Below are 22,446 nucleotides of genomic sequence, written 5' to 3'. Positions count from 1 at the left end.
CCAATGGAATTTGATATGTCACCACCTACTCAAAGGTGAAAGGTAAGACAGAATCGCGGAAGTGAGCATTTCCACATGCAAGGAGTAGCTGGATCTTTCTGGGGAACAACATGTCTATGGTAAGCAGAAACGTAGTTTTATATTTTATTTGTGCAGTATCTAACCCAAAGTCAAGTTGTTACTAATACCTTCCAGGTGTTAATACCTGAATCTACTGTGCATTTCATTTTAAACGTTTTTTTGTTGCAGTTTACCTGTTATGAAGCTACTGCATGTAGCTTAGTGTCGATATACATTTTCACTGTGCCACAGGATTGACTTTACCATAGTGAGATGTTTTTTGTGTGTTAAGGTATTCATCCTATTTTCAATCGGTTACAAATAATTTTAACACATGGCACAACGTGGTGTACAAGTATTTTCTTTGGCATAAGCTAAGTTATTTATACATATTGTCCGTATATATGGATTTTTGTATATATTTTGGAACTATCCTTCTGGGTACCAGACGTCCTCACAAGGATTGTACAAGGAAAATTTGAACAAGTGGGGACATTGTGTCGGTCCCCACAATAAACAAAAATGCTATGTTAGGTATAGGGGTTGGTTTTAGGGTTATGGTTAGATTTAGGGAAAATAGGATTTTGGATGAGAATCAATTCTTTGGTCCTCACAAAGATGGCAATACAAAACATGTTTTATTTTTCTCAAGGCTGAATTTGAAAAGGCTGCGGATGAGGTGAGGAGGCTGACGGTACAACCGAGCTACGCTGAACTAGCAGTAGTATATGGTTTGTACAAGCAGGCAACACTTGGCAACGTCAACACGGGTGAGTCATTCTGTTCAACCTGTTCTACAGGCTGCACCTCAAAGCCAAATCCCTGATTATTGCCTAATCTTTCTTGTACCACATCAAGATATAATTGCATATAGTGCATTTGGAAAGTATTCAGACCCCTTGACTTTTTCCACATTTTGTTACATTAGCCTTATTCTAAAATGGATTAAATAAAACACTTCCCCTATTCATCGACCTGGCTAAGGCTTTCGACTCTGTCAATCACAACATTCTTATTGGCAGACTCAACAGCCCTGGTTTCTCAAATGATTGCCTCGCTTGGTTCACCAACTACTTCTCCGATAAGAGTTCAGTTTGTCAAATCGGAGGGCCTGTTGTCCGGACCTCTGGCAGTCTCTATGGGGGTGCCACAGGGTTCAATTCCCGGGCCGTCTCTCCTCTCTGTATACATCAATGATGCCACTCTCACTGCTGGTGATTCTTTGATCCACCTCTATGCAGATGACACCATTCTGTGTACCTCTGGCCCTTCGTTGCACACTGTGTTAACTAACATCCAGATGAGCTCCAATGCCATACAACTCTCCTTCCGTGGCCTCGAAAAGCTCTTAAATGCAAGTAAAACTAAATGCATGCTCTTCAACCGATCGCTGCCCGCACCTGCCCGCCCGTCCAGCATCACTACTCTGGACGGTTCTGACTAAGAATATGTGGACAACTACAAATACCTAGGTGTCTGGTTAGACACTGACTTCGGCGATGTCATTTACGAAATAGCCTCCAACACTCTACTCAACAAAATGAATGCAGTCTATCACAGTGCCATCTGTTTTGTCACCAAAGCCCCATATACTACCCACCACTGCGACCTGTATGCTCTCGTTGGCTGGCCCTAGCTTCATACTCGTCGCCAAACCCACTGGCTCCAGGTCATCTACAAGTCTCTGCTAGGTAAAGCACCGCCTTATCTCAGCTCACTGGTCACCATAGCAGCACCCACCCGTAGCACTCGCTTCAGCAGGTATATATTACTGGTCACCCCCGAAGCCAATTCTTCCATTGGCCACCTCTCCTTCCAGTTCTCTGCTGCCAATGACTGGAACGAATTGCAAAAATCTCTGAAGCTGGAGACTCTTACCTCCCTCACTAGCTTTAAGCACCAGCTGTCAGAGCAGCTCACAGATCACTGCACCTGTACATGTAAATAGCCCATCCAATCTACCTCCTCTCCATACTGTATTTATTTATTTATCTTGCTCCTTTGCACCCCAGTATCTCAACTTGCACATTCATCTTCTGCACATCCTACCATTCCAGTGTTTAATTGCTATATTGTAATTACTTTGCCACCATGACCTATTCATTGCCTTACCTCTCATCCTACCTCATTTGCACATGCTGTATATAGATTTTTCTACTGTATTATTGATTGTATGTTTGTTTATTCCATGTGTTACTCTGTGTTGTTGTATGTGTCGAACTGCTTTGCTTTATCTTGGCCAGGTCGCAGTTGCAAATGAGAACTTGTTTTCAACTAGCCTACCTGGTTAAATAAAGGTGAAATCATAAAAAAAAAAAAATCAATCTACACACACTACCCCATAATGACAACAAAGTGAAAACAGTTTTTTTTTTTAAATTGTTGCAAATGTATTAAAATTTAAAAAAAAATGTTATTTACATAAGTATTCAGACCCTTTCATCCTCTGTGGGGACAAACCCGACTCAATCGCTCCGCCCTCATCTTCCGGACTTGTCTCCGTGCTGTTTGTTGCTACTTTGCTATCTGCCAAAATGTTTGGTTTTTACTTTTAAATACATTTACCAATTTCTTTGTTTTTATCCTCGCTCAACTTTTTCACCCCGCACGTTTTATCTGGACATGGTTCTACAGGACATCCACCAGCCGAAAAAGCAAAGTAGTTCAATTAACATTGCCATCTAATTGCAGTCTCTGTACTCCTAATACACAGGAGAACTGTCGCCTTATGGTCAGATTAGCAGTCTTGCAAGCACAGCTTCAGATGCAATCGTTAGGCAAGGGCAATTTAAGTGTAGGACAGGATGAACAGCATCTGTGCCTCCAGTTAACTACAGATAGTAGTATAAATCCCCTGCACAGTCCCCGCGTCCAGACACTTGTCTCAAGGCTTCTGGAAAGAAATGCTGTCGGCATGCTCAACCGGTGTCGCTCAAACTTTCTACCGCTTGTCCCCATTAAGCAACGAGTCTGAGGCCGAGCCTTCTCAGGTCTCTTCTCCACCCTGTTACGGGGTCTGAGCCGCCGATGCCTCCCACCATTAGCTGACAAATTGAAAAGCCTAGTCATTGGCGAACCACATTACCTGCAATATTAGACTTAAAAAGAATCATCCAGGGATCATACACTGTTTACCAGGGGGCAGGGCTACCGAAGTAAGGGCTAATATGAAGATGGTGCTGGCTAAGGCTAAAACTGGCGAGTGTAGAGCTTATAGGGATTTTGTTATCCACGTCGGGGCCAACGATGTTTGGATGAAACAGTCACAGGTCACCAAGAGCAACAGCTTGTAAATCAGCTAGAAAGATGTGTCTGCATCGAGTAATTGTCTCTGGCCCTCTCCCATTTAGCGGGAGTGATGAGCTCTACAGAAGTCTCTCACAACTCAATCACTGTTTGAAAACTGTTTTCTGCCCCTCCCAAAAGAAAGAATTTGTAGATAACTGGCCCTCTTTCTGGGACTTGCCCACAAACAGGACCAAGCCTGGCCTGCTGAGGAATGACGGACTCCATCCTAGCTGGAGGGGTGCTCTCATCTTATTCTTCAATTTAGAGAGGGCTCTAACTCCTCTAGCTCCACAATGAGTTGGGTGGAGGCAGCCAGCTTAGTGGAGTCTGCCTCTAGCACAGTCAGTATAGTCAGCTCAGCTATCCCCATTAAGACCGTGCCTCGACCGAGGTTGAGAAAACCAAAACATGGTGGTGTTCGTCTTAGAAATCTCACTGGAATAAAGACCTCCTCCTTTCCTGTCATTATTGAAAGAGATTGAGATAATATCTCACATCTCAAAACAGGGAAAATTCATTTTAGATCCCTACTTCCAAGGCAGTCAGTCAATGAACTAATCACTGATCATGATCTTGATGTCATTGGCCTGAAACATGGCTCAAGCCTGATTAATTTACTGTGTTAAATGAGGCCTCTCCTGGTTACACAAGTGACCATATCCCCCGCGCATCCCACAAACGTGGAGGTGTTGCTAACATTTATGAGCAAATTTCAATTTATAATAACAACAAAAATGACGCCGTTTTCATCTTTTGAGCTTCTAGTCATGAAATCTATGCAGCCTACTCAATCACTTTTTATAGCTACTTTACAGGCATCCTGGGCCGTATACAGCATTCCTCATTGAGGTCCCCGAATTCCTATCGGACCTTGTAGTCATGGCAGATAATATTCACATTTGTGGTAACTTTAATATTCACTTGGAAAAGTCCACAGACCCAGTCCAAAAGGCTTTCGGAGCCATCATCGACTCAGTGGGTTTTGTCCAACATGTCTCCGGACCTACTCACTGCCACAGTCTGGATCTAGTTTTGTACTATTGGAATGGAGATGGCGCTCCACCAAACTAGAAGTCTTCCAACTAGCTTTGAAAGACCATACCATGCAATATCAAAGAGCCCTGCTCGATCATCCTATTTTTCCAACCTAATTGAGGAGAACAAGAACAATCCCCCCAAAAATGTGATACTGTTGCAAAGCTAACTAAAAAGCAACATTCAACAAGCGAGGATAGCTTTCACTTCAGCAGTGATAAATTCATGAACTTCTTCGATGAAAAGATCATGATCATTATGAAGCAAATTACAGACTCCACTTTGAATCTGCGTATTCCTCCAAAGCTCAGTTGTCCTGAGTCTGCACAGAACTGCCGGGACCTAGGATCAATGGAGACTATAGTCATGGCCTCTAAACCTTCCAGCTGCCTACTGGACCCTATTCCAACTAAACTACTGAAAGAGCTACTTCCTGTGCTTGGCCCTCCTATGTTGAACATAATAAATGGCTCCCTATTCACTGGATGTGTACCAAACTCACTAAAAGTGATGGAAATCAAGCTTTTCTTGAAAATGCCAAACCTTGAACCAGAAAATGTCAATCACGATCTGCCTATATCGAATCTCCCATTCCTCTAAAAAAAATTGTTTGGGGGAAAAAGCTGTTGCACAGCAGCTCACTGCCTTCCTGAAGAAAAAATTATGAAATACAAATTGCTTCAGTCTGGTTTTAGACCCCATCATAGCACTGAGACTGCACTCGTGAAGGTGGTAAATGACCTTTTTTTAATGGCATCGGACCAAAGCTCTGCATCTGTTCTCGTGCTCAAAGACTTTAGTGCTGCTTTTGACACCATTGATCACCAGATTCTTTTGAAGAGATTAAAAACTCTAATTGATCTACACGGACAAGTTCTTGCCTGGTTTGGATCTTGTCTGTCGGATAGACATAATTTTGTCTCTGTGGATGGTTTGTCCTCTGACAAATCAATTGTACGTTTCAGGGTTCCTCATGGTAAAATTTTAGGATCACTATTGTTATCACTATATATTCTACCTCTTGGTTATGTCTTTCAGAAACACAATGCCAACTTTTTTTGCTATGCGGACGACACACAGCTGTCCATTTTGATGAAACTGTTTCAGACGTAAGGAAGTGGAGGGTGGAATATGTTTTTAACTTTTAAATAGTTAGTTCTAGGTCCCAAGAAACAGATCTGCTGTTGGATCTGACAATTATTCTTGAAGGTTGTACATTCGTCACAAATAAAACTGTGAAGGACCTCGGCATTACTCTGGATCTCTCTTTTGACGAACATATCAATAATATTTCAAGGACAGCTTTTTTTCTATCTTCGTAACATTGCAAAAATCTAACTTTTTGTCAAACTGATGCAGAAAAGCTAATCCATGCTTTTGTCACTTCCAGATCAGACTTCTGCAATACTCTACTCTCCGGCTACCTGGATAAAGCACTAACTAAACTTCAGTTAGTGCTAAACACGGCTGCTAGAAACCTGATTAGAAACAAAAAATGTGATCATATTACTCCAGTGTTAGCCTCTCTACATTGGCTTCCTGTTAAGGCTCGGGCTGATTTCAAGGTTTTACTGCTAACCTACAAAGCATTACATGGGCTTGCTCCTACCTATCTCTCTGATTTGGTCTTGCCATACATGCATACGTACGCTACGGTCACAAGACACAGGTCTCCTTATTGTCCCTAGAATTTCTAAGCAAACAGCTGGAGGCAGGGCTTTCTCCTATAGAGCTTCATTTTTATGGAATGATCTGCTTATCCATGTGAGATATGCATTCCCGGTCTCGACCTTTAAGTCCTTACTGAAGACTCATCTCTTCAGTAGGTCCTATGATTGAGTGTAGTCTGGCTCAGGGGTGCGAAGGTGAACGGCAAGGAACTGGATCGACAAACTGCCCTTCCTGTCTCTGCCTGGCTGGCTCCCACTTCTCCACTGGGATTCTCTGCCTCTGACCCTATTGCTATTCCATGCTGTCCCTTGGAGGGGTGTGTCACTTGAGTGGGTTGAGTCACAGATGTGATCTTCTGGTCTGGTTTTGCACCCCCTCGGGCTTGTGCGGTGGAGGAGATCTGGAGCTATACTCAGCCTTGTCTCAGGGTAGTAAGTTGGTGGTCTGTTGATATCCCTCTAGTGTTGTGGGGGCTCTGCTTTAGCAAAGAGAGTGGGGTTATATCCTGCCTGGTTGACCTTGTCCGGGTGTATCGCCGGGCTGGGGTCCAGTGTCCCCCGACCCGCCCCTGTCTCCATTATCTATGCTGGAATAGTCTGTGCCGGGGGGCTAGGGTCAGTCTGTTATATCTAGTGTAATTCCCCTGTCTTATCTGGTGTCCTGTGTGAATTTAAATATGCTCCCTCTAAATCTCTCTCTCACCCCCTCTCCCCTCCCGGAGGACCTGAGCCCTGGGATCATACCTCAGGACTACCTGGCCTGATGACTCCTGGCTGTCCCCAGTCCACCTGGTCGTGCTGCTGCTCAAGTTTCAACTTTTCTGCCTGCGGCTATGGAAGTCTGACCTGTTCACCGGACGTGCTACCTTGTCCCGGAACTGCTGTTTTCGACTCACTTGCTCTACCGCACCTGCTGTCTCAACCTCTGAATGCTCGACAATGAAAAGCCAACTGAGATTTACTCCTGAGGTACTGGCCTACCAGCAATGTGATTATTATTAGACCCTGCTGGTCATCTATGAACATCTTGCCTTAAATGGCCGTGTACTCAACATCATGGCGGTGGCCCGTTCCTGTAGGTTCATGCTCTACAACATCCGCAGAGTACGACCCTGCCTCACACAGGAAGCGGCGCAGGTCCTAATCCAGGCACTTGTCATCTCCCGTCTGGATTACTGCAACTCGCTGTTGGCTGGGCTCCCTGCCTGTGCCATTAAACCCCTACAACTCATCCAGAACGCCGCAGCCCGTCTGGTGTTCAACCTTCCCAAGTTCTCTCACGTCACCCCGCTCCTCCGCTCTCTCCACTGGCTTCCAGTTGAAGCTCGCATCCGCTACAAGACCATGGTGCTTGCCTACGGAGCTGTGAGGGGAACGGCACCGCAGTACCTCCAGGCTCTGATCAGGCCCTACACCCAAGCAAGGGCACTGCGTTCATCCACCTCTGGCCTGCTCGCCTCCCTACCACTGAGGAAGTACAGTTCCCGCTCAGCCCAGTCAAAACTGTTCGCTGCTCTGGCCCCCCAATGGTGGAACAAACTCCCTCACGACGCCAGGACAGCGGAGTCAATCACCACCTTCCGGAGACACCTGAAACCCCACCTCTTCAAGGAATACCTAGGATAGGATAAGTAATCCTTCTCACCACCCCCCCCCTTAATGATTTAGATGCACTATTGTAAAGTGGCTGTTCCACTGGATGTCAGAAGGTGAATTCACCAATTTGTAAGTCGCTCTGGATAAGAGCGTCTGCTAAATGACTTAAATGTAAATGTAAATAGGGGGGGTCTGCTAAATGACTTAAATGTAAATGTAATGTAATGTACTCTTATAATCTCCCCCCGGCACAGCCAGAAGAGGACTGGCCCCCCCCCTCAGAGCCTAGGTTTCTTCCTAGGTTCCTTCTTTTTATGGAGTTTTTCCTTGCTACTGTGCTTCTGCATTACTTGCTGTTTAGGGTTTTAGGCTGGGTTTCTGTATAGCACTTTGTGACATGAGATTGGAGAACCTTCCAGAAGGACAACCATCTCTGCAGTACTCCACCAATCAGACCTTTATGGTAGAGTGGCCAGACGGAAGCCACTTCTCAGTAAAAGGCACATGACATCCCAATTGGAGTTTGCCAAAAGGCACATAAAGGACTCTGACCTTTAGAAACAAGATTCTCTGTTATGATGAAACCAAGATTGAACTCCTTGGCCTGAATTCCAAGCGTCACATCTGGAGGAAACCTGGCAGCATTTTTACGGTGAAGTATGGTGGTGGCAGCATTATATTGTGGGGATGTTTTTCAGCGTTAAACACTGGGAGACTAGTCACGATCGAGGGAAAGATAAACGGAGCAAAGTACAGAGATCCTTTCACCAGAGTGCTCAGGACCTCAGACTGGGGTGAAGGTGCACCTTCCAACAGGACAAAGACTCTCAGCACACAGCCAAGACGACGCAGGAGTGGTTTCGGAAAAGTGTCTGAATGTCCTTGAGTGGCCCATCCAAGCCCAGACTTGAACCTAACATCTCTGGAGAGACCTGAAAATAGCTGTGCAGCAACGCTCCCCATCCAACCTGACAGCTTGCGAGGATCTGCAGAGAAGAATGGCAGAAACTCCCCAAGTACAGGTGTGCTATCTTGTAGCGTCATACCCAAGAAGATTTGAAGTTGTAATCACTGCCAAAGGTGCTTCAACAAAGTACTGAGTAAAGGGTCTGAGTACTTATGTAAATGTCATATTTACATTTTTTTTATATATATATACATTTGAAAGAATTTCTAAACCTGATTTTGCTTTTGTCATTATGGGGTATTGTGTGTAGATTGTTGAGGAAAAGCAACAATTGAATCCATTTTAAGAATACTTCTGTAATGTAACAAAATGTCAAGGGGTCTGAATACTTTCCGAATATACTGTACTTACAATATCTTATAAGTGTGGCCAGGAGTTTTGGAGCACTTTGAGGCACTATGCTTCTACTGATATTTCCAGCATTGTCTACTAGTGCTGCTGCAGGAAGGACATGTTCTGCAATTGACACAAGCTGTCTCCACTTAATCAATCTATGTCTGGTTGGCGTGGTGATCGCTTAAGCCAGAGGAGGCGTAGCTCTGTGAATCTTAATCGCACGAAGTCTATTATTTGGCAGGAAATACTATTTGTACTCCTCTCCAACGGACTCGGAAGTTGTAGCAAAAAAAAAAAGTAAATTTAAGGGCAGTTAAAGGGGAGAGTCATTGAAGCCAGACATGAAAGTACATTGAAGTGAATTCGGGGAGTAGCCCCGATCAGGACTCGGACCTGGATCCAGTGACTGTCAAGCCAACACCTTAACTCTACGCTCTTGGCTTAACGGTTCATGTGTTGGCTTGACATTCACAGGTTCAAATCTTGGTTGGGGCTACCCATGAAGTTTGCTACAACATATAGTACTTCCATGGTTGGTTTCATTAACTCTCCCTTAAACTGCCCCTAATTGACAATTACAGAATATTTCTGGGATATCCTACCTGCAGCAGTGCTTTTATAGTGTCTTATTACAAGGCTTATTATTTTGGCTCGGATGTGCATTTCTCAAGAGTTACAAATTGTATTGACTTATCAATTGTTTAGCTGCCTTTTTTGACTGTGAGTAAACCATTCAGGGATTGACATGAAAGGTTGCCCTATTTCCTGCGGCAAGTGACCTGAACAGTTGCACCAGTTGAGGATGGTGAGGTTGCCCCATTGGGCAGGTGATTTAAGAAGTGAAAACAACCAAATTGCAAAGGATTCCAGTAAGCCTGAAACTGATCTCTGTGAAAGACGGACATTGTATGGCAGGCGGGCAAGTTGAGCTCTGAGAATGTATTTACTGATAACAACCTTATTTTTCAGATTCCTCCCGTGTATGTGGAAGGTTAGCAATATATGGCACTTCCGCATGTAAATATACTGAAAAAAAACTATTTGCAACATGTAAAGTGTTGGTTTCATGAGCTGAATTAAAAGATCCCGGAAATGTTCCATATGCAAAAAAAAAGTGTATTTCTCCCAAATGTTGGGCACAAATTTGTTTACATCCCTGTTAGTGAGCATTTCTCCTTTGCCACGATAATCCATCCACCTGATAGGTGTGGAAAATCAAGAAGCTGATTAAACAGCATGATCATTACATAGGTTCACCTTGTGCTGGGGACAGAAGACCACTCTAAAATGTGCAGTTTTGTCCCTCAAGTCTTTACTGAATGTGCAATTGGCATGATGACTGCGGGAATGTACACCAGATTTGTTGCCAGAGAATTGGTTCTTCATTTCTCTATCATAAGCCATCTCCAACGTCATTTTAGAGAATTTGTCAGTACGTCCAACTGGCCTAACAACTGCATACCGCGTGTAATCATGCCAGCCCAGGACCTCCACATCTTGCTTCTTCACAAGCAGGATGGTCTGAGACAAGCCACCCGGACAGCTGATGAAACTGGGTTTGCACAACCAAAGAATTCTGCACAAACTGTTAGAAACCATCTCCGGTAAGCTCATCTGTGTGCCAGTCATCCTCACCAGGGTCTTGACCCGACTGTAGATTGACGTCGTAACCGACTTCAGTAGGCAAATGCTCACCTTCGAGGGAGACTGGAGAAGTGTGCTCTTCACGTATGAATCCTGGTTTCAACTGTACCGGGCAGATGGCAGACAGCATGTGGGTGAGCGATTTGCTGATGTCAACATTGTGAATAGAGTGCCCCATTGTGGCGGTGGGTTTGTGGTATGGGCAGGCATAAGCTACGGACAACAAACACAATTGTATTTTATCGATGGCAATTTGAATGCAGATATACCGTGACGATATCCTGAGCCCCATTGTCATGCCGTTTGTCCGCTGTCATCACCTCATGTTTCAGCATGATAATGCACAGACCCCATGTCACAAGGATCTGTATACAATTCTTGGAAGCTGAAAATGTCCCAGTTCTTCCATGTCCTGCATACTCACCAGACACGTCACCCGTTGAGCATGTTTGGGATGCTCTGGATGGACGTGTACGACAGCGTGTTCCAGTTCCCGCCATAATACAGCAACTTCGCACAGCCATTGAAGGCAAGTCGGACAACATTCCACAATTAACTGCCTGATCAACTCTATGGGAAGATGTGTTGGGCTGCATGAGGCAAATGGTGGTCACACCAGATACTGACTGGTTTTCTGATCCACGCCCCTACTTAAAAATTTTTTTTTAAGATATCTGTAACCAACAGATGTATATCTGTATTCCCAGTCATGTGAAATCCATAGATTAGGGCCTAATGAATTTATTTGCAATTTAATGATTTTCTTACATTGAACTGTAAGTCAGTAAATTCATAGAAATTGTTGCTTTTTACATTTTTATTCAGTGCAGCTTATTTTTTACATTAACAATCAAGGGATAACCAAAAAAGACTCCCGACTTGTCCGATGGGCTTTCAGACTGCCAATACCTGCCAGTTAAAGCAATATTTTTTTGTTGTAAGAGTAACTTTAAGATGTATCCGTTGTGTCCACAGAGCGTCCGGGAATATTTGACTTCCAAGGAAAATCAAAATGGGATGGTTGGAAAGCACAGGAAGGTAAGTATTTTGGACAATGTATTATTCTGCTTTTCCACTCTCTGTTTTGAATGTAACACAAATCTTCAATGTGTCCTGTTTCTATTTTCAATCCAATAGGAAAGTCCAAAGAAGATGCCATAAAAGAATATATTGCCTTTGTGGAAGAAATGAAAGCAAAGTACCCAATGTAGAGGTTATCGTAAGGACATTAGTGCACATTTTTCATAGAAGAACCATTTTATAATTAAGCAATAAGGCCCGAGGGGGTGTGGTATATGGCCTCCACTTTGCGCTGTGCCTAAGAACAGCCCTTAGCCGTGGTATATTGGCCATATACCACAAATCCCAGAGGTCCCGTATTGCTATTATAAACTGGTTACCAATGTAATTAGAACAGTAAAAAGAAATGTTTTGACATACCTGTGGTATAAGGTCTGATATACCATGTCTGTCAGTCAATCGGCATTCAGGACTCGAACCACCCAATTTATAATAAGTTACAATGAACAAGAAGGATCAAATCTGACATTGACATGGGTAAAGTGTTGAGAAAACCAAGATCACAGTTTTAGACCACTCACCAGCAATTTGTTGTTATCCTGTTGAGAAAGTGCAGCCCTTGATCTTGGTATTCATTTCAGAAAATGTCTTTTTTTTTATATACAGTACATTGGTGCAAAGGAACAGTAAATTATGTTTCTTAAAAGATGTCTTCAAAGTATAATAAAAAGTGAGAATTTTCAATCATGTTGATAAATTCTCTGGACAAAAGGCTGGTCATAACCAGACCTCTTTCCAGGATTTATTTTTCACATGTTGATGTTGAAGATCTGACTCCTACTTCCGCTTATTGAACATGTTCCCATTTCTTAGGATTTCCACTGAACCCAAATGTCTTAGATCTTCAGGACAAGTCCACTGTCCATAGTCCTAGAAATGTTGCTTGAGCTTGAGGGAATGGCACAAAATCACAGTACAGTGCTGTTTCCCATGCCACGTCCAAGTCTTCAAGAATGGCCAAGTGATTCTGTGGACCATTCCTCAAGTTCAAGAGGAATGTTCTGAGTTCCAGAACTTAAGTTAATTTGATGTCTTGAGAGAGTCATCTGTGTAAGCGTTTTTTAACCGGTATGTCTAGGAGATCACCAGTGATTTGGTGGGTTGGGGGGGGGGTCAAAGGTCATGCCAGGCTGGCCGGTCCGGAACAGGGAAGCAAGGAGACCTGGGTAAGGGGGGAGACGCTTTGGCTCATGGAACCATGCTGTCTGGGCTCCCCGTGTAGATGCTGCTTCAGCCTCCACCTGCGCCATCTCCTCTGTACCTCGTACTGTACCTGTGTGTGGAGGTTTGGAGGGGATGGAGATAGTGTATCATCGACACTAGTTAATCAGGGCTGCTGCATAATATTAGCAATAGCACATTTATACCACTTATTTCAACTTGCATAATAGTTTTGAGTAATGGGACAAAAACCTACCTCCCCATTTAGAAAACAGTAAAGAACAGCAACTCCAAAGCCCTGGCAAGGAAGAAAGGGGAATATAGACATCAAATAGTATTCCCGCAAAGTAAAAATAATAATAATAATAAAATAAAGTCAAAATTACCTGTGTTGATGCAAGAGCCAGCTCAACAAAGGTCCATATTTTGTATGTTAAACCACTGACTTTGATGGGTAAGAAGGCAAAGAGGATGTAGTACAAACCAAAGAGGGTCACCAAAAGAAAAGTCGATTTGGTAAGTCTCCTGCAAATATCAAAGGAAAATATTCAATTCTACAAAAGACACGAATCAATACTGTACACATGTTTTGAGAGATTCCATTAGTTTGCCGTTGAGCTGGTCTTTCAGGTTTGACTGGGCAACGCTTACAGAACGTTAGCACAGGTACTATAACACTCGTAAGCAATTTAAGTTATTTATTATTTTAGCCTACAGAATAAACATCCTTGAAATCCCTTGGCGTTAGTACAGTATGGTCATGTTGACAACTCACTTGTATTGGCTGAATTCATTTCCATGCATGTCTGGCATCCGCAGTTTCCCCACCAGGATTCTTATGATACTCAGAAAAAATACCAAATTAATCTGCAATGAAATGGCAACAAATGAATACCGTACGGAGTAAAAGTAATATTTACATGATCAGTTATATAAAAAACAAATCGTATGTCACATACACCGGATACAATGGGTGGAGACTAACAGTGAACATGCTTGCTTATGAGCCTCTTCCAACAATGCAGTAAAAAATAAATACAAGAATGAACTACAGTGCATTTGGAAAGTATTCATAACCCTTGACTTTCTTTAAACGATACAGCATTACTAAAATGTATTAAATAGACCCCCCCCCCCCTCATCAATCTACACCCTAAAATGATAAAGCAAAAACAGGCTTTAAAAATGTTTACAAATGTATAATTTTTTTTTAAATGAACTGATCACATTTACATAAGTATTCGGACCCTTTACTCAATACTTTGTTGAAGCACCTTTGGCAGTGATTACAGTCTTCTAGGATATGATGCTACAAGCTTGGCACACCTATATTTGGGGAGTTTCTCCCATTCTTCTCTGCAGATATTCCTGCGTTGTCTTGGCTGTGTAATTAAGGTTGTTGTCCTGTTGGAAGGTGAACCTTCGCCAATGTCTGAAGTCCTGAGCGCTCTGGAGCAGGTTTTCATCAAGGATCTCTCTGTACTTTGCTTCATTCATCTTTCCCTCGATCCTGACTAGTCTCCCAGTCGCTGACGCTGAGAACATCCCCACAGCATGATGCTGCCACCACCATGCTTCACCGTAGGAATGGAACCAGGTTTCCTCCAGACGTGACACTTGGCATTCAGACCAAAGAGTTCAGTCTTGTTTCCCATGGTCTGAGGGTCTTTAGGTGCATTTTGGCAAACTCCAAGCCGGCTGTCATGCGCTTTTTACTTAAGAGTGGCTTCCGTCGAGCCACTACCATAGAGGCCTGATTTGTGGAGTGCTGCAGAGATGGTTGTCCTTCTGAAAGATTCTCCCATCTCCACAGAGGAACTCTGGAGCTCTGTCAGAGTGACCGTTGGGTTTTTGGTCACCTACCTGACTAAGTCCCTTCTCCTCCGATTGCTCAGTCTGGCTGGGTGGCCAGCTCTAGGAAGTCTTGGTGGTTCCAAACTTCTTCCATTTCAGAATGATGGAGGCCATTGTGTTCTTGGGGACCTTCAATGCCGCAGAAACTGGTTTGTACCTTTCCCCAGATCTGTGCCTCGACACAACCCTGTCTCTGAGCTCTACGGACAATTCCTTCGACCTCATTGTCTGTAGATTGATGAGAAAAATGTATTTAATCTATTTTAGAATAAGGATGTAATGTGGAAAAGGTCAAGGTGTCTGAATAATTTCCGAATGCACTGTAGCAGGGAGTACCAGATCAATGCGCAGGGGTATGAGGCACAGTATTTGAGGTAGATATGTACATGAAGGCAGGGTAAAGTGATTAGGCATCAGGATACATAATAATAGTCTAATAATCACAGAATAGCAGCATATGAGGGTGTTTTCTTGTGTACAAAACATGAAGAACTCCTGCTCTTTCCATGACAGACCGACCAGGTGAAAGCTATGATCCCCTTCTCATGTCACTTGTTAAATCCACTCCAATCAGTGTAGATGAAGGGGAGGAGACAATGGATTGAGTATGTGTGCCATTCAGAGGGTGAATGGGCAAGACAAAAGATGTAGGTGCCTTTGAATTGGGAGTGGTAGTTGGTGCCAGGTGCACTGGTTTGAATGTGTCAAGAAATGCAAGCTGCAGGGTTTCTCATGCTCAACAGTTTCCTTTGTGTATCAACAACGCTCCACCACTCAAAGGACAGCCAACTTGACACAACTGTGGGAAGCATTGGAGTCAACGTGGGCTGCTTTTGACACCTTGTAGTCCATGTCCCGATGAATTGAGGCTGTTCTGAGGGTTTCTGGTTCCATTTGGAGCGAGCGGTCGCATCTACACTTCGGTCCGCAGGTAGTATAACTTTTCATTACATTTCGTTTAGTACAACGGTTTGATTTGTCTAATCTTAGCAATTTCTTCTTAGCTAGCTACATAGCCGTCTTTGTATCAAAGATAATTGCATAATTATCGTATTTCGTCGTCCTAACGTATCTGCCCAGCAGCTAGCTAAGCAGCTAGCTAACATCCACTGTCCACCAGCACTGTAGAAACTATTACACTCAACTGAACGACTCGATTAGCGTAGTGTCAGCTAGCTACATAGTTGTCTTCGCTGTCTTCGTATCCAAGATAATTGTGTAGTTTAGAGTGTGTAGACTTAGAGTGATTATCTTAATTTACCGAGGTTAGCTAGCCAGCTATTTGTCGTCCTTAACGTAGGAGATGCTGCTAGCTAGCTAGCCAACAGCTAGCCAACCTCTACCGAATTGAACTTCAACTACCCGGTCAACATTCCGCGTCGCTCCACAGGTAGTATCACATTTTCATTTCACTTCATTACAGTACAACGGTTTGATTTGTTTGATCGTAGCAGCACTGTAGTAACTATTACAGTACAGCGGTTTGATTTGTTTGCTACATAGCCGTCTTTGTATCTAAGACAATTGTGTAGCCTAGAGCGATTTTCTAGGTTAGCTAGCCAGCTATTGTCGTTCTTTTAAGGTAACGTAACGCAATCAACCTGCTAGCTAGCCAGCTAGCCCCCGAATAGCAGCACTGTAGAAACTATTACACTCGACGGAACGACTTGATTAGTGTAGTGTCAACATCGCAGCAACTACCAGCTAGCCTACTCCAGCAGTACTGTATCATTTCAATCATTTTAGTCAATAAGATTCTTGCTACGTAAGCTTAACTTTCTGAACATTTGAGACGTGTACTCCACTTGTCATTCCAATCTCCTTTGCATTAGCGTAGCCTCTTCTGTAGCCTGTCAACTATGTGTCTATCTATCCCTGTTCTCTCCTCTCTGCACAGACCATACAAACGCTCCACACCGCGTGGCCGCGGCCACCCTAATCTGGTGGTCCCAGCGCGCACGACCCACGTGGAGTTCCTGGTCTCCGGTAGCCTCTGGAACTGCCGATCTGCGGCCAACAAGGCAGAGTTCATCTCAGCCTATGCCTCCCTCCAGTCCCTCGACTTCCTGGCACCGACGGAAACATGGATCACCACAGATAACACTGCTACTCCTACTGCTCTCTCTTCGTCCGCCCACGTGTTCTCGCACACCCCGAGAGCTTCTGGTCAGCGGGGTGGTGGCATCGGGATCCTCATCTCTCCCAAGTGGTCATTCTCTCTCTCTCCCCTTACCCATCTATCTATCGCCTCCTTTGAATTCCATGCTGTCACAGTTACCAGCCCTTTCAAGCTTAACATCCTTATCATTTATCGCCCTCCAGGTTCCCTCGGAGAGTTCATCAATGAGCTTGATGCCTTGATAAGCTCCTTTCCTGAGGACGGCTCACCTCTCACAGTCCTGGGCGACTTTAACCTCCCCACGTCTACCTTTGACTCATTCCTCTCTGCCTCCTTCTTTCCACTCCTCTCCTCTTTTGACCTCACCCTCTCACCTTCCCCCCTACTCACAAGGCAGGCAATACGCTCGACCTCATCTTTACTAGATGCTGTTCTTCCACTAACCTCATTGCAACTCCCCTCCAAGTCTCCGACCACTACCTTGTATCCTTTTCCCTCTCGCTCTCATCCAACACTTCCCACACTGCCCCTACTCGGATGGTATCGCGCCGTCCCAACCTTCGCTCTCTCTTCCCCGCTACTCTCTCCTCTTCCATCCTATCATCTCTTCCCTCTGCTCATACCTTCTCCAACCTTTCTCCTGATTCTGCCTCCTCAACCCTCCTCTCTTCCCTTTCTGCATCCTTTGACTCTCTATGTCCCCTATCCTCCAGGCCGGCTCGGTCCTCCCCTCCCGCTCCGTGGCTCGATGACTCATTGCGAGCTCACAGAACAGAGCTCCGGGCAGCCGAGCGGAAATGGAGGAAAACTCGCCTCCCTGCGGACCTGGCATCCTTTCACTCCCTCCTCTCTACATTTTCCTCCTCTGTCTCTGCTGCTAAAGCCACTTTCTACCACTCTAAATTCCAAGCATCTGCCTCTAACCCTAGGAAGCTCTTTGCCACCTTCTCCTCCCTCCTGAATCCTCCCCCCCCTCCTCCCTCTCTGCAGATGACTTCGTCAACCATTTTGAAAAGAAGGTCGACGACATCCGATCCTCGTTTGCTAAGTCAAACGACACCGCTGGTTCTGCTCACACTGCCCTACCCTGTGCTCTGACCTCTTTCTCCCCTCTCTCTCCAGATGAAATCTCGCTTCTTGTGACGGCCGGCCGCCCAACAACCTGCCCGCTTGACCCTATCCCCTCCTCTCTTCTCCAGACCATTTCCGGAGACCTTCTCCCTTACCTCACCTCGCTCATCAACTCATCCCTGACCGCTGGCTACGTCCCTTCCGTCTTCAAGAGAGCGAGAGTTGCACCCCTTCTGAAAAAACCTACACTCGATCCCTCCGATGTCAACAACTACAGACCAGTATCCCTTCTTTCTTTTCTCTCCAAAACTCTTGAACGTGCCGTCCTTGGCCAGCTCTCCCGCTATCTCTCTCAGAATGACCTTCTTGATCCAAATCAGTCAGGTTTCAAGACTAGTCATTCAACTGAGACTGCTCTTCTCTGTATCACGGAGGCGCTCCGCACTGCTAAAGCTAACTCTCTCTCCTCTGCTCTCATCCTTCTAGACCTATCGGCTGCCTTCGATACTGTGAACCATCAGATCCTCCTCTCCACCCTCTCCGAGTTGGGCATCTCCGGCGCGGCCCACGCTTGGATTGCGTCCTACCTGACAGGTCGCTCCTACCAGGTGGCGTGGCGAGAATCTGTCTCCTCGCCACGCGCTCTCACCACTGGTGTCCCCCAGGGCTCTGTTCTAGGCCCTCTCCTATTCTCGCTATACACCAAGTCACTTGGCTCTGTCATAACCTCACATGGTCTCTCCTATCATTGCTATGCAGACGACACACAATTAATCTTCTCCTTTCCCCCTTCTGATGACCAGGTGGCGAATCACATCTCTGCATGTCTGGCAGACATATCAGTGTGGATGACGGATCACCACCTCAAGCTGAACCTCGGCAAGACGGAGCTGCTCTTCCTCCCGGGGAAGGACTGCCCGTTCCATGATCTCGCCATCACGGTTGACAACTCCATTGTGTCCTCCTCCCAGAGCGCTAGGAACCTTGGCGTGATCCTGGACAACACCCTGTCGTTCTCAACCAACATCATGGCGGTGGCCCGTTCCTGTAGGTTCATGCTCTACAACATCCGCAGAGTACGACCCTGCCTCACACAGGAAGCGGCGCAGGTCCTAATCCAGGCACTTGTCATCTCCCGTCTGGATTACTGCAACTCGCTGTTGGCTGGGCTCCCTGCCTGTGCCATTAAACCCCTACAACTCATCCAGAACGCCGCAGCCCGTCTGGTGTTCAACCTTCCCAAGTTCTCTCACGTCACCCCGCTCCTCCGCTCTCTCCACTGGCTTCCAGTTGAAGCTCGCATCCGCTACAAGACCATGGTGCTTGCCTACGGAGCTGTGAGGGGAACGGCACCGCAGTACCTCCAGGCTCTGATCAGGCCCCACACCCAAGCAAGGGCACTGCGTTCATCCACCTCTGGCCTGCTCGCCTCCCTACCACTGAGGAAGTACAGTTCCCGCTCAGCCCAGTCAAAACTGTTCGCTGCTCTGGCCCCCCAATGGTGGAACAAACTCCCTCACGACGCCAGGACAGCGGAGTCAATCACCACCTTCCGGAGACACCTGAAACCCCACCTCTTCAAGGAATACCTAGGATAGGATAAGTAATCCTTCTCACCACCCCCCCCTTAATGATTTAGATGCACTATTGTAAAGTGGCTGTTCCACTGGATGTCAGAAGGTGAATTCACCAATTTGTAAGTCGCTCTGGATAAGAGCGTCTGCTAAATGACTTAAATGTAAATGTAAATAGGGGGGGTTCAACTCAATATTAGGAAAGTGTTCCTAATATTTTGTACACTTGGTGTGTGTATGTGTCTATAAAGTACCAGTCAAAAGTTTGGACATCTACTCTTTCAAGGGTTTTTCTTTATTTTACTATTTTCTACATTGTAGAATAATAGTGAAGACATCAAAACTATGAAACAACACATATGGAATCATATAGAAAACAAATCAAAATCTATTTTAGATTCTTCGAAGTAGCCACCCTTTGTCTTGATTACAGCTTTGCACACGCTTGGCATCTCTCAACCAGCTTCATGAGGTAGTCACCTTGAATGCATTTCAATTAACAGGTGTGCCTTGTTGAAAGTTAATTTGTGGAATTTCTTTACTTAATGCGTTTGAGCCAATCAGTTGTGTTGTGACAAGTTATGGGTGGTATACAGAAGATAGCCCTACTTGGTAAAAGACCAAGTCCATATTATGTCAAAAACAGCTCAAATAAGCAAAGAGAAATGACATCTTTAAGGACAGTCAATTGGAACATTTCTAATACTTTGAAAGTTTCTTCAAGTGCAGTCACGAAAACCATCAAGCTCTATGATGAAACTGGCTCTCATGAGGACCACCACTGGAAAGGAAGACCCAGAGTTACCTCTGCTGCAGAGGATACGTTTGTTAGAGTTAGCTTCACCTCAAATTGCAGCCCAAATAAATGCTTCACAGAGTTAAAGTAACAGATACATCTCAACATCAACTGTTCAGAGGAGACTGCATGAATCAGGCATTCATGGTTGAATTGCTGCAAAGAAACCATTACTAAAGGACACCAATAAGAAGAGACTTGCTTGGGTCAAGAAACACGAGGAATGGACATCAGACCTGTGGAAATCTGTCCTTTGGTCTGATGTGTCCAAATTCGAGGTTTTTGTTTCCAACTGCCGTGTCTTTGTGAGACGCAGAGTAGGTGAACAGATTATCTCTGCATGTGTGGATCCCACCGTGAAGCATGGAGGAGGTGGTGTGATGGTGCTTTGCTGGTGACACTGTCTGTGATTTATTTAGAATTCAAGTCACACTTAACCAGCATGGCTACCACAGCATTCTGCAGCGATATGACTCGTCTGGTTTGCGCTTAGTGGGACTGTCATTTGTTTTTCAACAGGACAATAACCCAACACACCTCCAAGCTGTGTAAGGGCTATTTGACCAAGGAGAGTGATGGAGTGCTGCATCAGATGACCTGGCCTCCACAATCACCCAACCTCAACCCAATTGAGATGGTTTGGGATGAGTTGGACGACAGAGTAAAGAAAAAGTAGCCAACAAGTGCTCAGCATATGTGGGAACTCCTTCTAGACTGTTGGAAAAGCATTCCAGGTGAAGCTGGTTGAGAGTGCCAAAAGTGTGCAAAGCTGTCATGAAGGCAAAGGGTGGCTACTTTAAAGAATCTAAAATATATTTTGATTTGTTAAAAAAAAGGTTAGTACATGTGTTTTCATAGTTTTGATGTCTTCACTATTATTCTACAATACAGAAAATAGTAAAAAAGAAAGAAACTGAATGAGTCAGTGCAAGATAGGGTCTATGCACATAGTCCGGGTAACCATTTAATTAACTATCTATGGCTACTTAGCTTCTACCCCAAGCCATAAGACTGCTGTCTCGGAGGCAGTCGGAGAGATGATGCTCCAGTACCACTTGCTGGACTGTAGTAGAGTGAACAGTGAACTTTGGTGGGTGTCTTTAGGAATTTTTCGGGCCTTCCTCTGACACTGCCTGATATGGAGATCCTGGGGCCGGTGTTGTGACACAAATCTCTCCCGTGACAGACCCCCCCCCCCCCCCCCGTGACACACATAAGAGTCAAATACTTTCTATAGAACAAACTTCTCGTCAGGATAGGCAACCGAAATGAATAATGAATGTATGTGTGTTATATTAAACATGGAGGAACCGAAATGAATAATGAATGTATGTGTGTTATATTAAACAGAGGGAATAAAATGTTGGCAAGCAATAAACATTTCAGAACAACTATGGCTGAATTATTATCCTCACACTTTCAAAAACACTAGTCGAATAAGACATGGGAGAGATGACAAATTTTGGCAAATAGATTTATTTATAGACTAATACAAATCAGTAGTGGATTTAGGTACGGACGACATGGGCAGATGCCCAGGGCGGCATCTTGCCGTGGGCGGCACAGGGCGCCCCCGGGTGCAGGCGCTGAAGGGGGTTGAGCCCAGAACATTTTGACGATCCGAGGGCCCATACCAAATCTTTTGGCCCAAGTCGTAAGAGACATTGTTGTGTCCTCTTCACGACTGTGTGGATGTGTGTTTACACCATGTTAAATTCTTAATGATGTGGACGCCAAGGAACTTGAAACACTCAACCTGCTCCACTACAGCTCCGTCATTGTGGATTGGGATATGCTCTCCCCTCTCTCCTGCAGTCCACGCTCAGCTCCTTGGTCTTACTGACATTGTGGGAGAGGCTGTTGTCCTGGCACCACACTGCTAAGTCTCTTACCTCCTCCTTGTAGGCTGTCTCATCACCATCGGTGATCAGGCCTACCATCGTTGTCGTCAGCAAACTTGATGGTGTTGGAGTTGTGGGTGAACAGGGAGTACAGAAGGGTACCAAGCACACACCCCTGTAGGGCCCCCGTGTTGAGGGTCAGCATGGCGGAAGTGTTGTTGCCTACCCTCACCATCTGGGGCCGGCCTGTCAGGAAGTCCACGATCCAGTTGCAGAGGTTCAGTCCAAGGGTCCTGAGCTTGGAGGGGAATATGGTGTTGAACGCCGAGCTGTAGTTTATGAACAGCAATCTCA

At 45.1% G+C, this 22,446-nt stretch overlaps 2 protein-coding genes across 2 annotated transcripts in view; one reads left to right on the top strand and one right to left on the bottom strand.

The window, feature by feature from the left end:
• The first annotated feature begins 35 nt into the window (after positions 1–35).
• On the top strand, positions 36–12,360 carry LOC135543496 (acyl-CoA-binding protein-like). Its single transcript, XM_064970807.1, has 4 exons — positions 36–119; positions 713–830; positions 11,572–11,634; positions 11,734–12,360. Exons 1-4 carry the CDS (start codon positions 111–113, stop codon positions 11,805–11,807), a joined length of 264 nt encoding a protein of 87 aa, XP_064826879.1. The 5' UTR covers positions 36–110; the 3' UTR covers positions 11,808–12,360.
• LOC135543495 (secretin receptor-like) overlaps positions 12,040–22,446 on the bottom strand; it is a 23,989-nt gene continuing 13,582 nt past the window's right edge. Inside the window, exons 10-13 of the mRNA XM_064970806.1 lie at positions 13,613–13,704; positions 13,224–13,362; positions 13,094–13,135; positions 12,040–12,949 (exon numbers count right to left, since the gene is read on the bottom strand). Of these exons, the coding sequence (XP_064826878.1) occupies positions 12,797–12,949; positions 13,094–13,135; positions 13,224–13,362; positions 13,613–13,704 (426 nt within the window). The 3' untranslated portion in view covers positions 12,040–12,796. The remainder of the gene's footprint in view (positions 12,950–13,093; positions 13,136–13,223; positions 13,363–13,612; positions 13,705–22,446) is intronic.

The sequence above is a fragment of the Oncorhynchus masou genome, chromosome 7 (genome assembly GCF_036934945.1).
Source record: "Oncorhynchus masou masou isolate Uvic2021 chromosome 7, UVic_Omas_1.1, whole genome shotgun sequence".
Classification (NCBI taxonomy): Eukaryota; Metazoa; Chordata; class Actinopteri; order Salmoniformes; family Salmonidae; genus Oncorhynchus; species Oncorhynchus masou.
This window is presented reverse-complemented; position numbering and strand designations above follow the sequence as displayed.

Excerpts from the sequence above, each read along its gene's own strand:
- LOC135543496 (XM_064970807.1), top strand. Across the intron at positions 831-11,571 it reads ACTTGGCAACGTCAACACGG|AGCGTCCGGGAATATTTGAC; the intron begins GTGAGTCATTCT and ends TTGTGTCCACAG. Across the intron at positions 11,635-11,733 it reads TGGTTGGAAAGCACAGGAAG|GAAAGTCCAAAGAAGATGCC; the intron begins GTAAGTATTTTG and ends TCAATCCAATAG.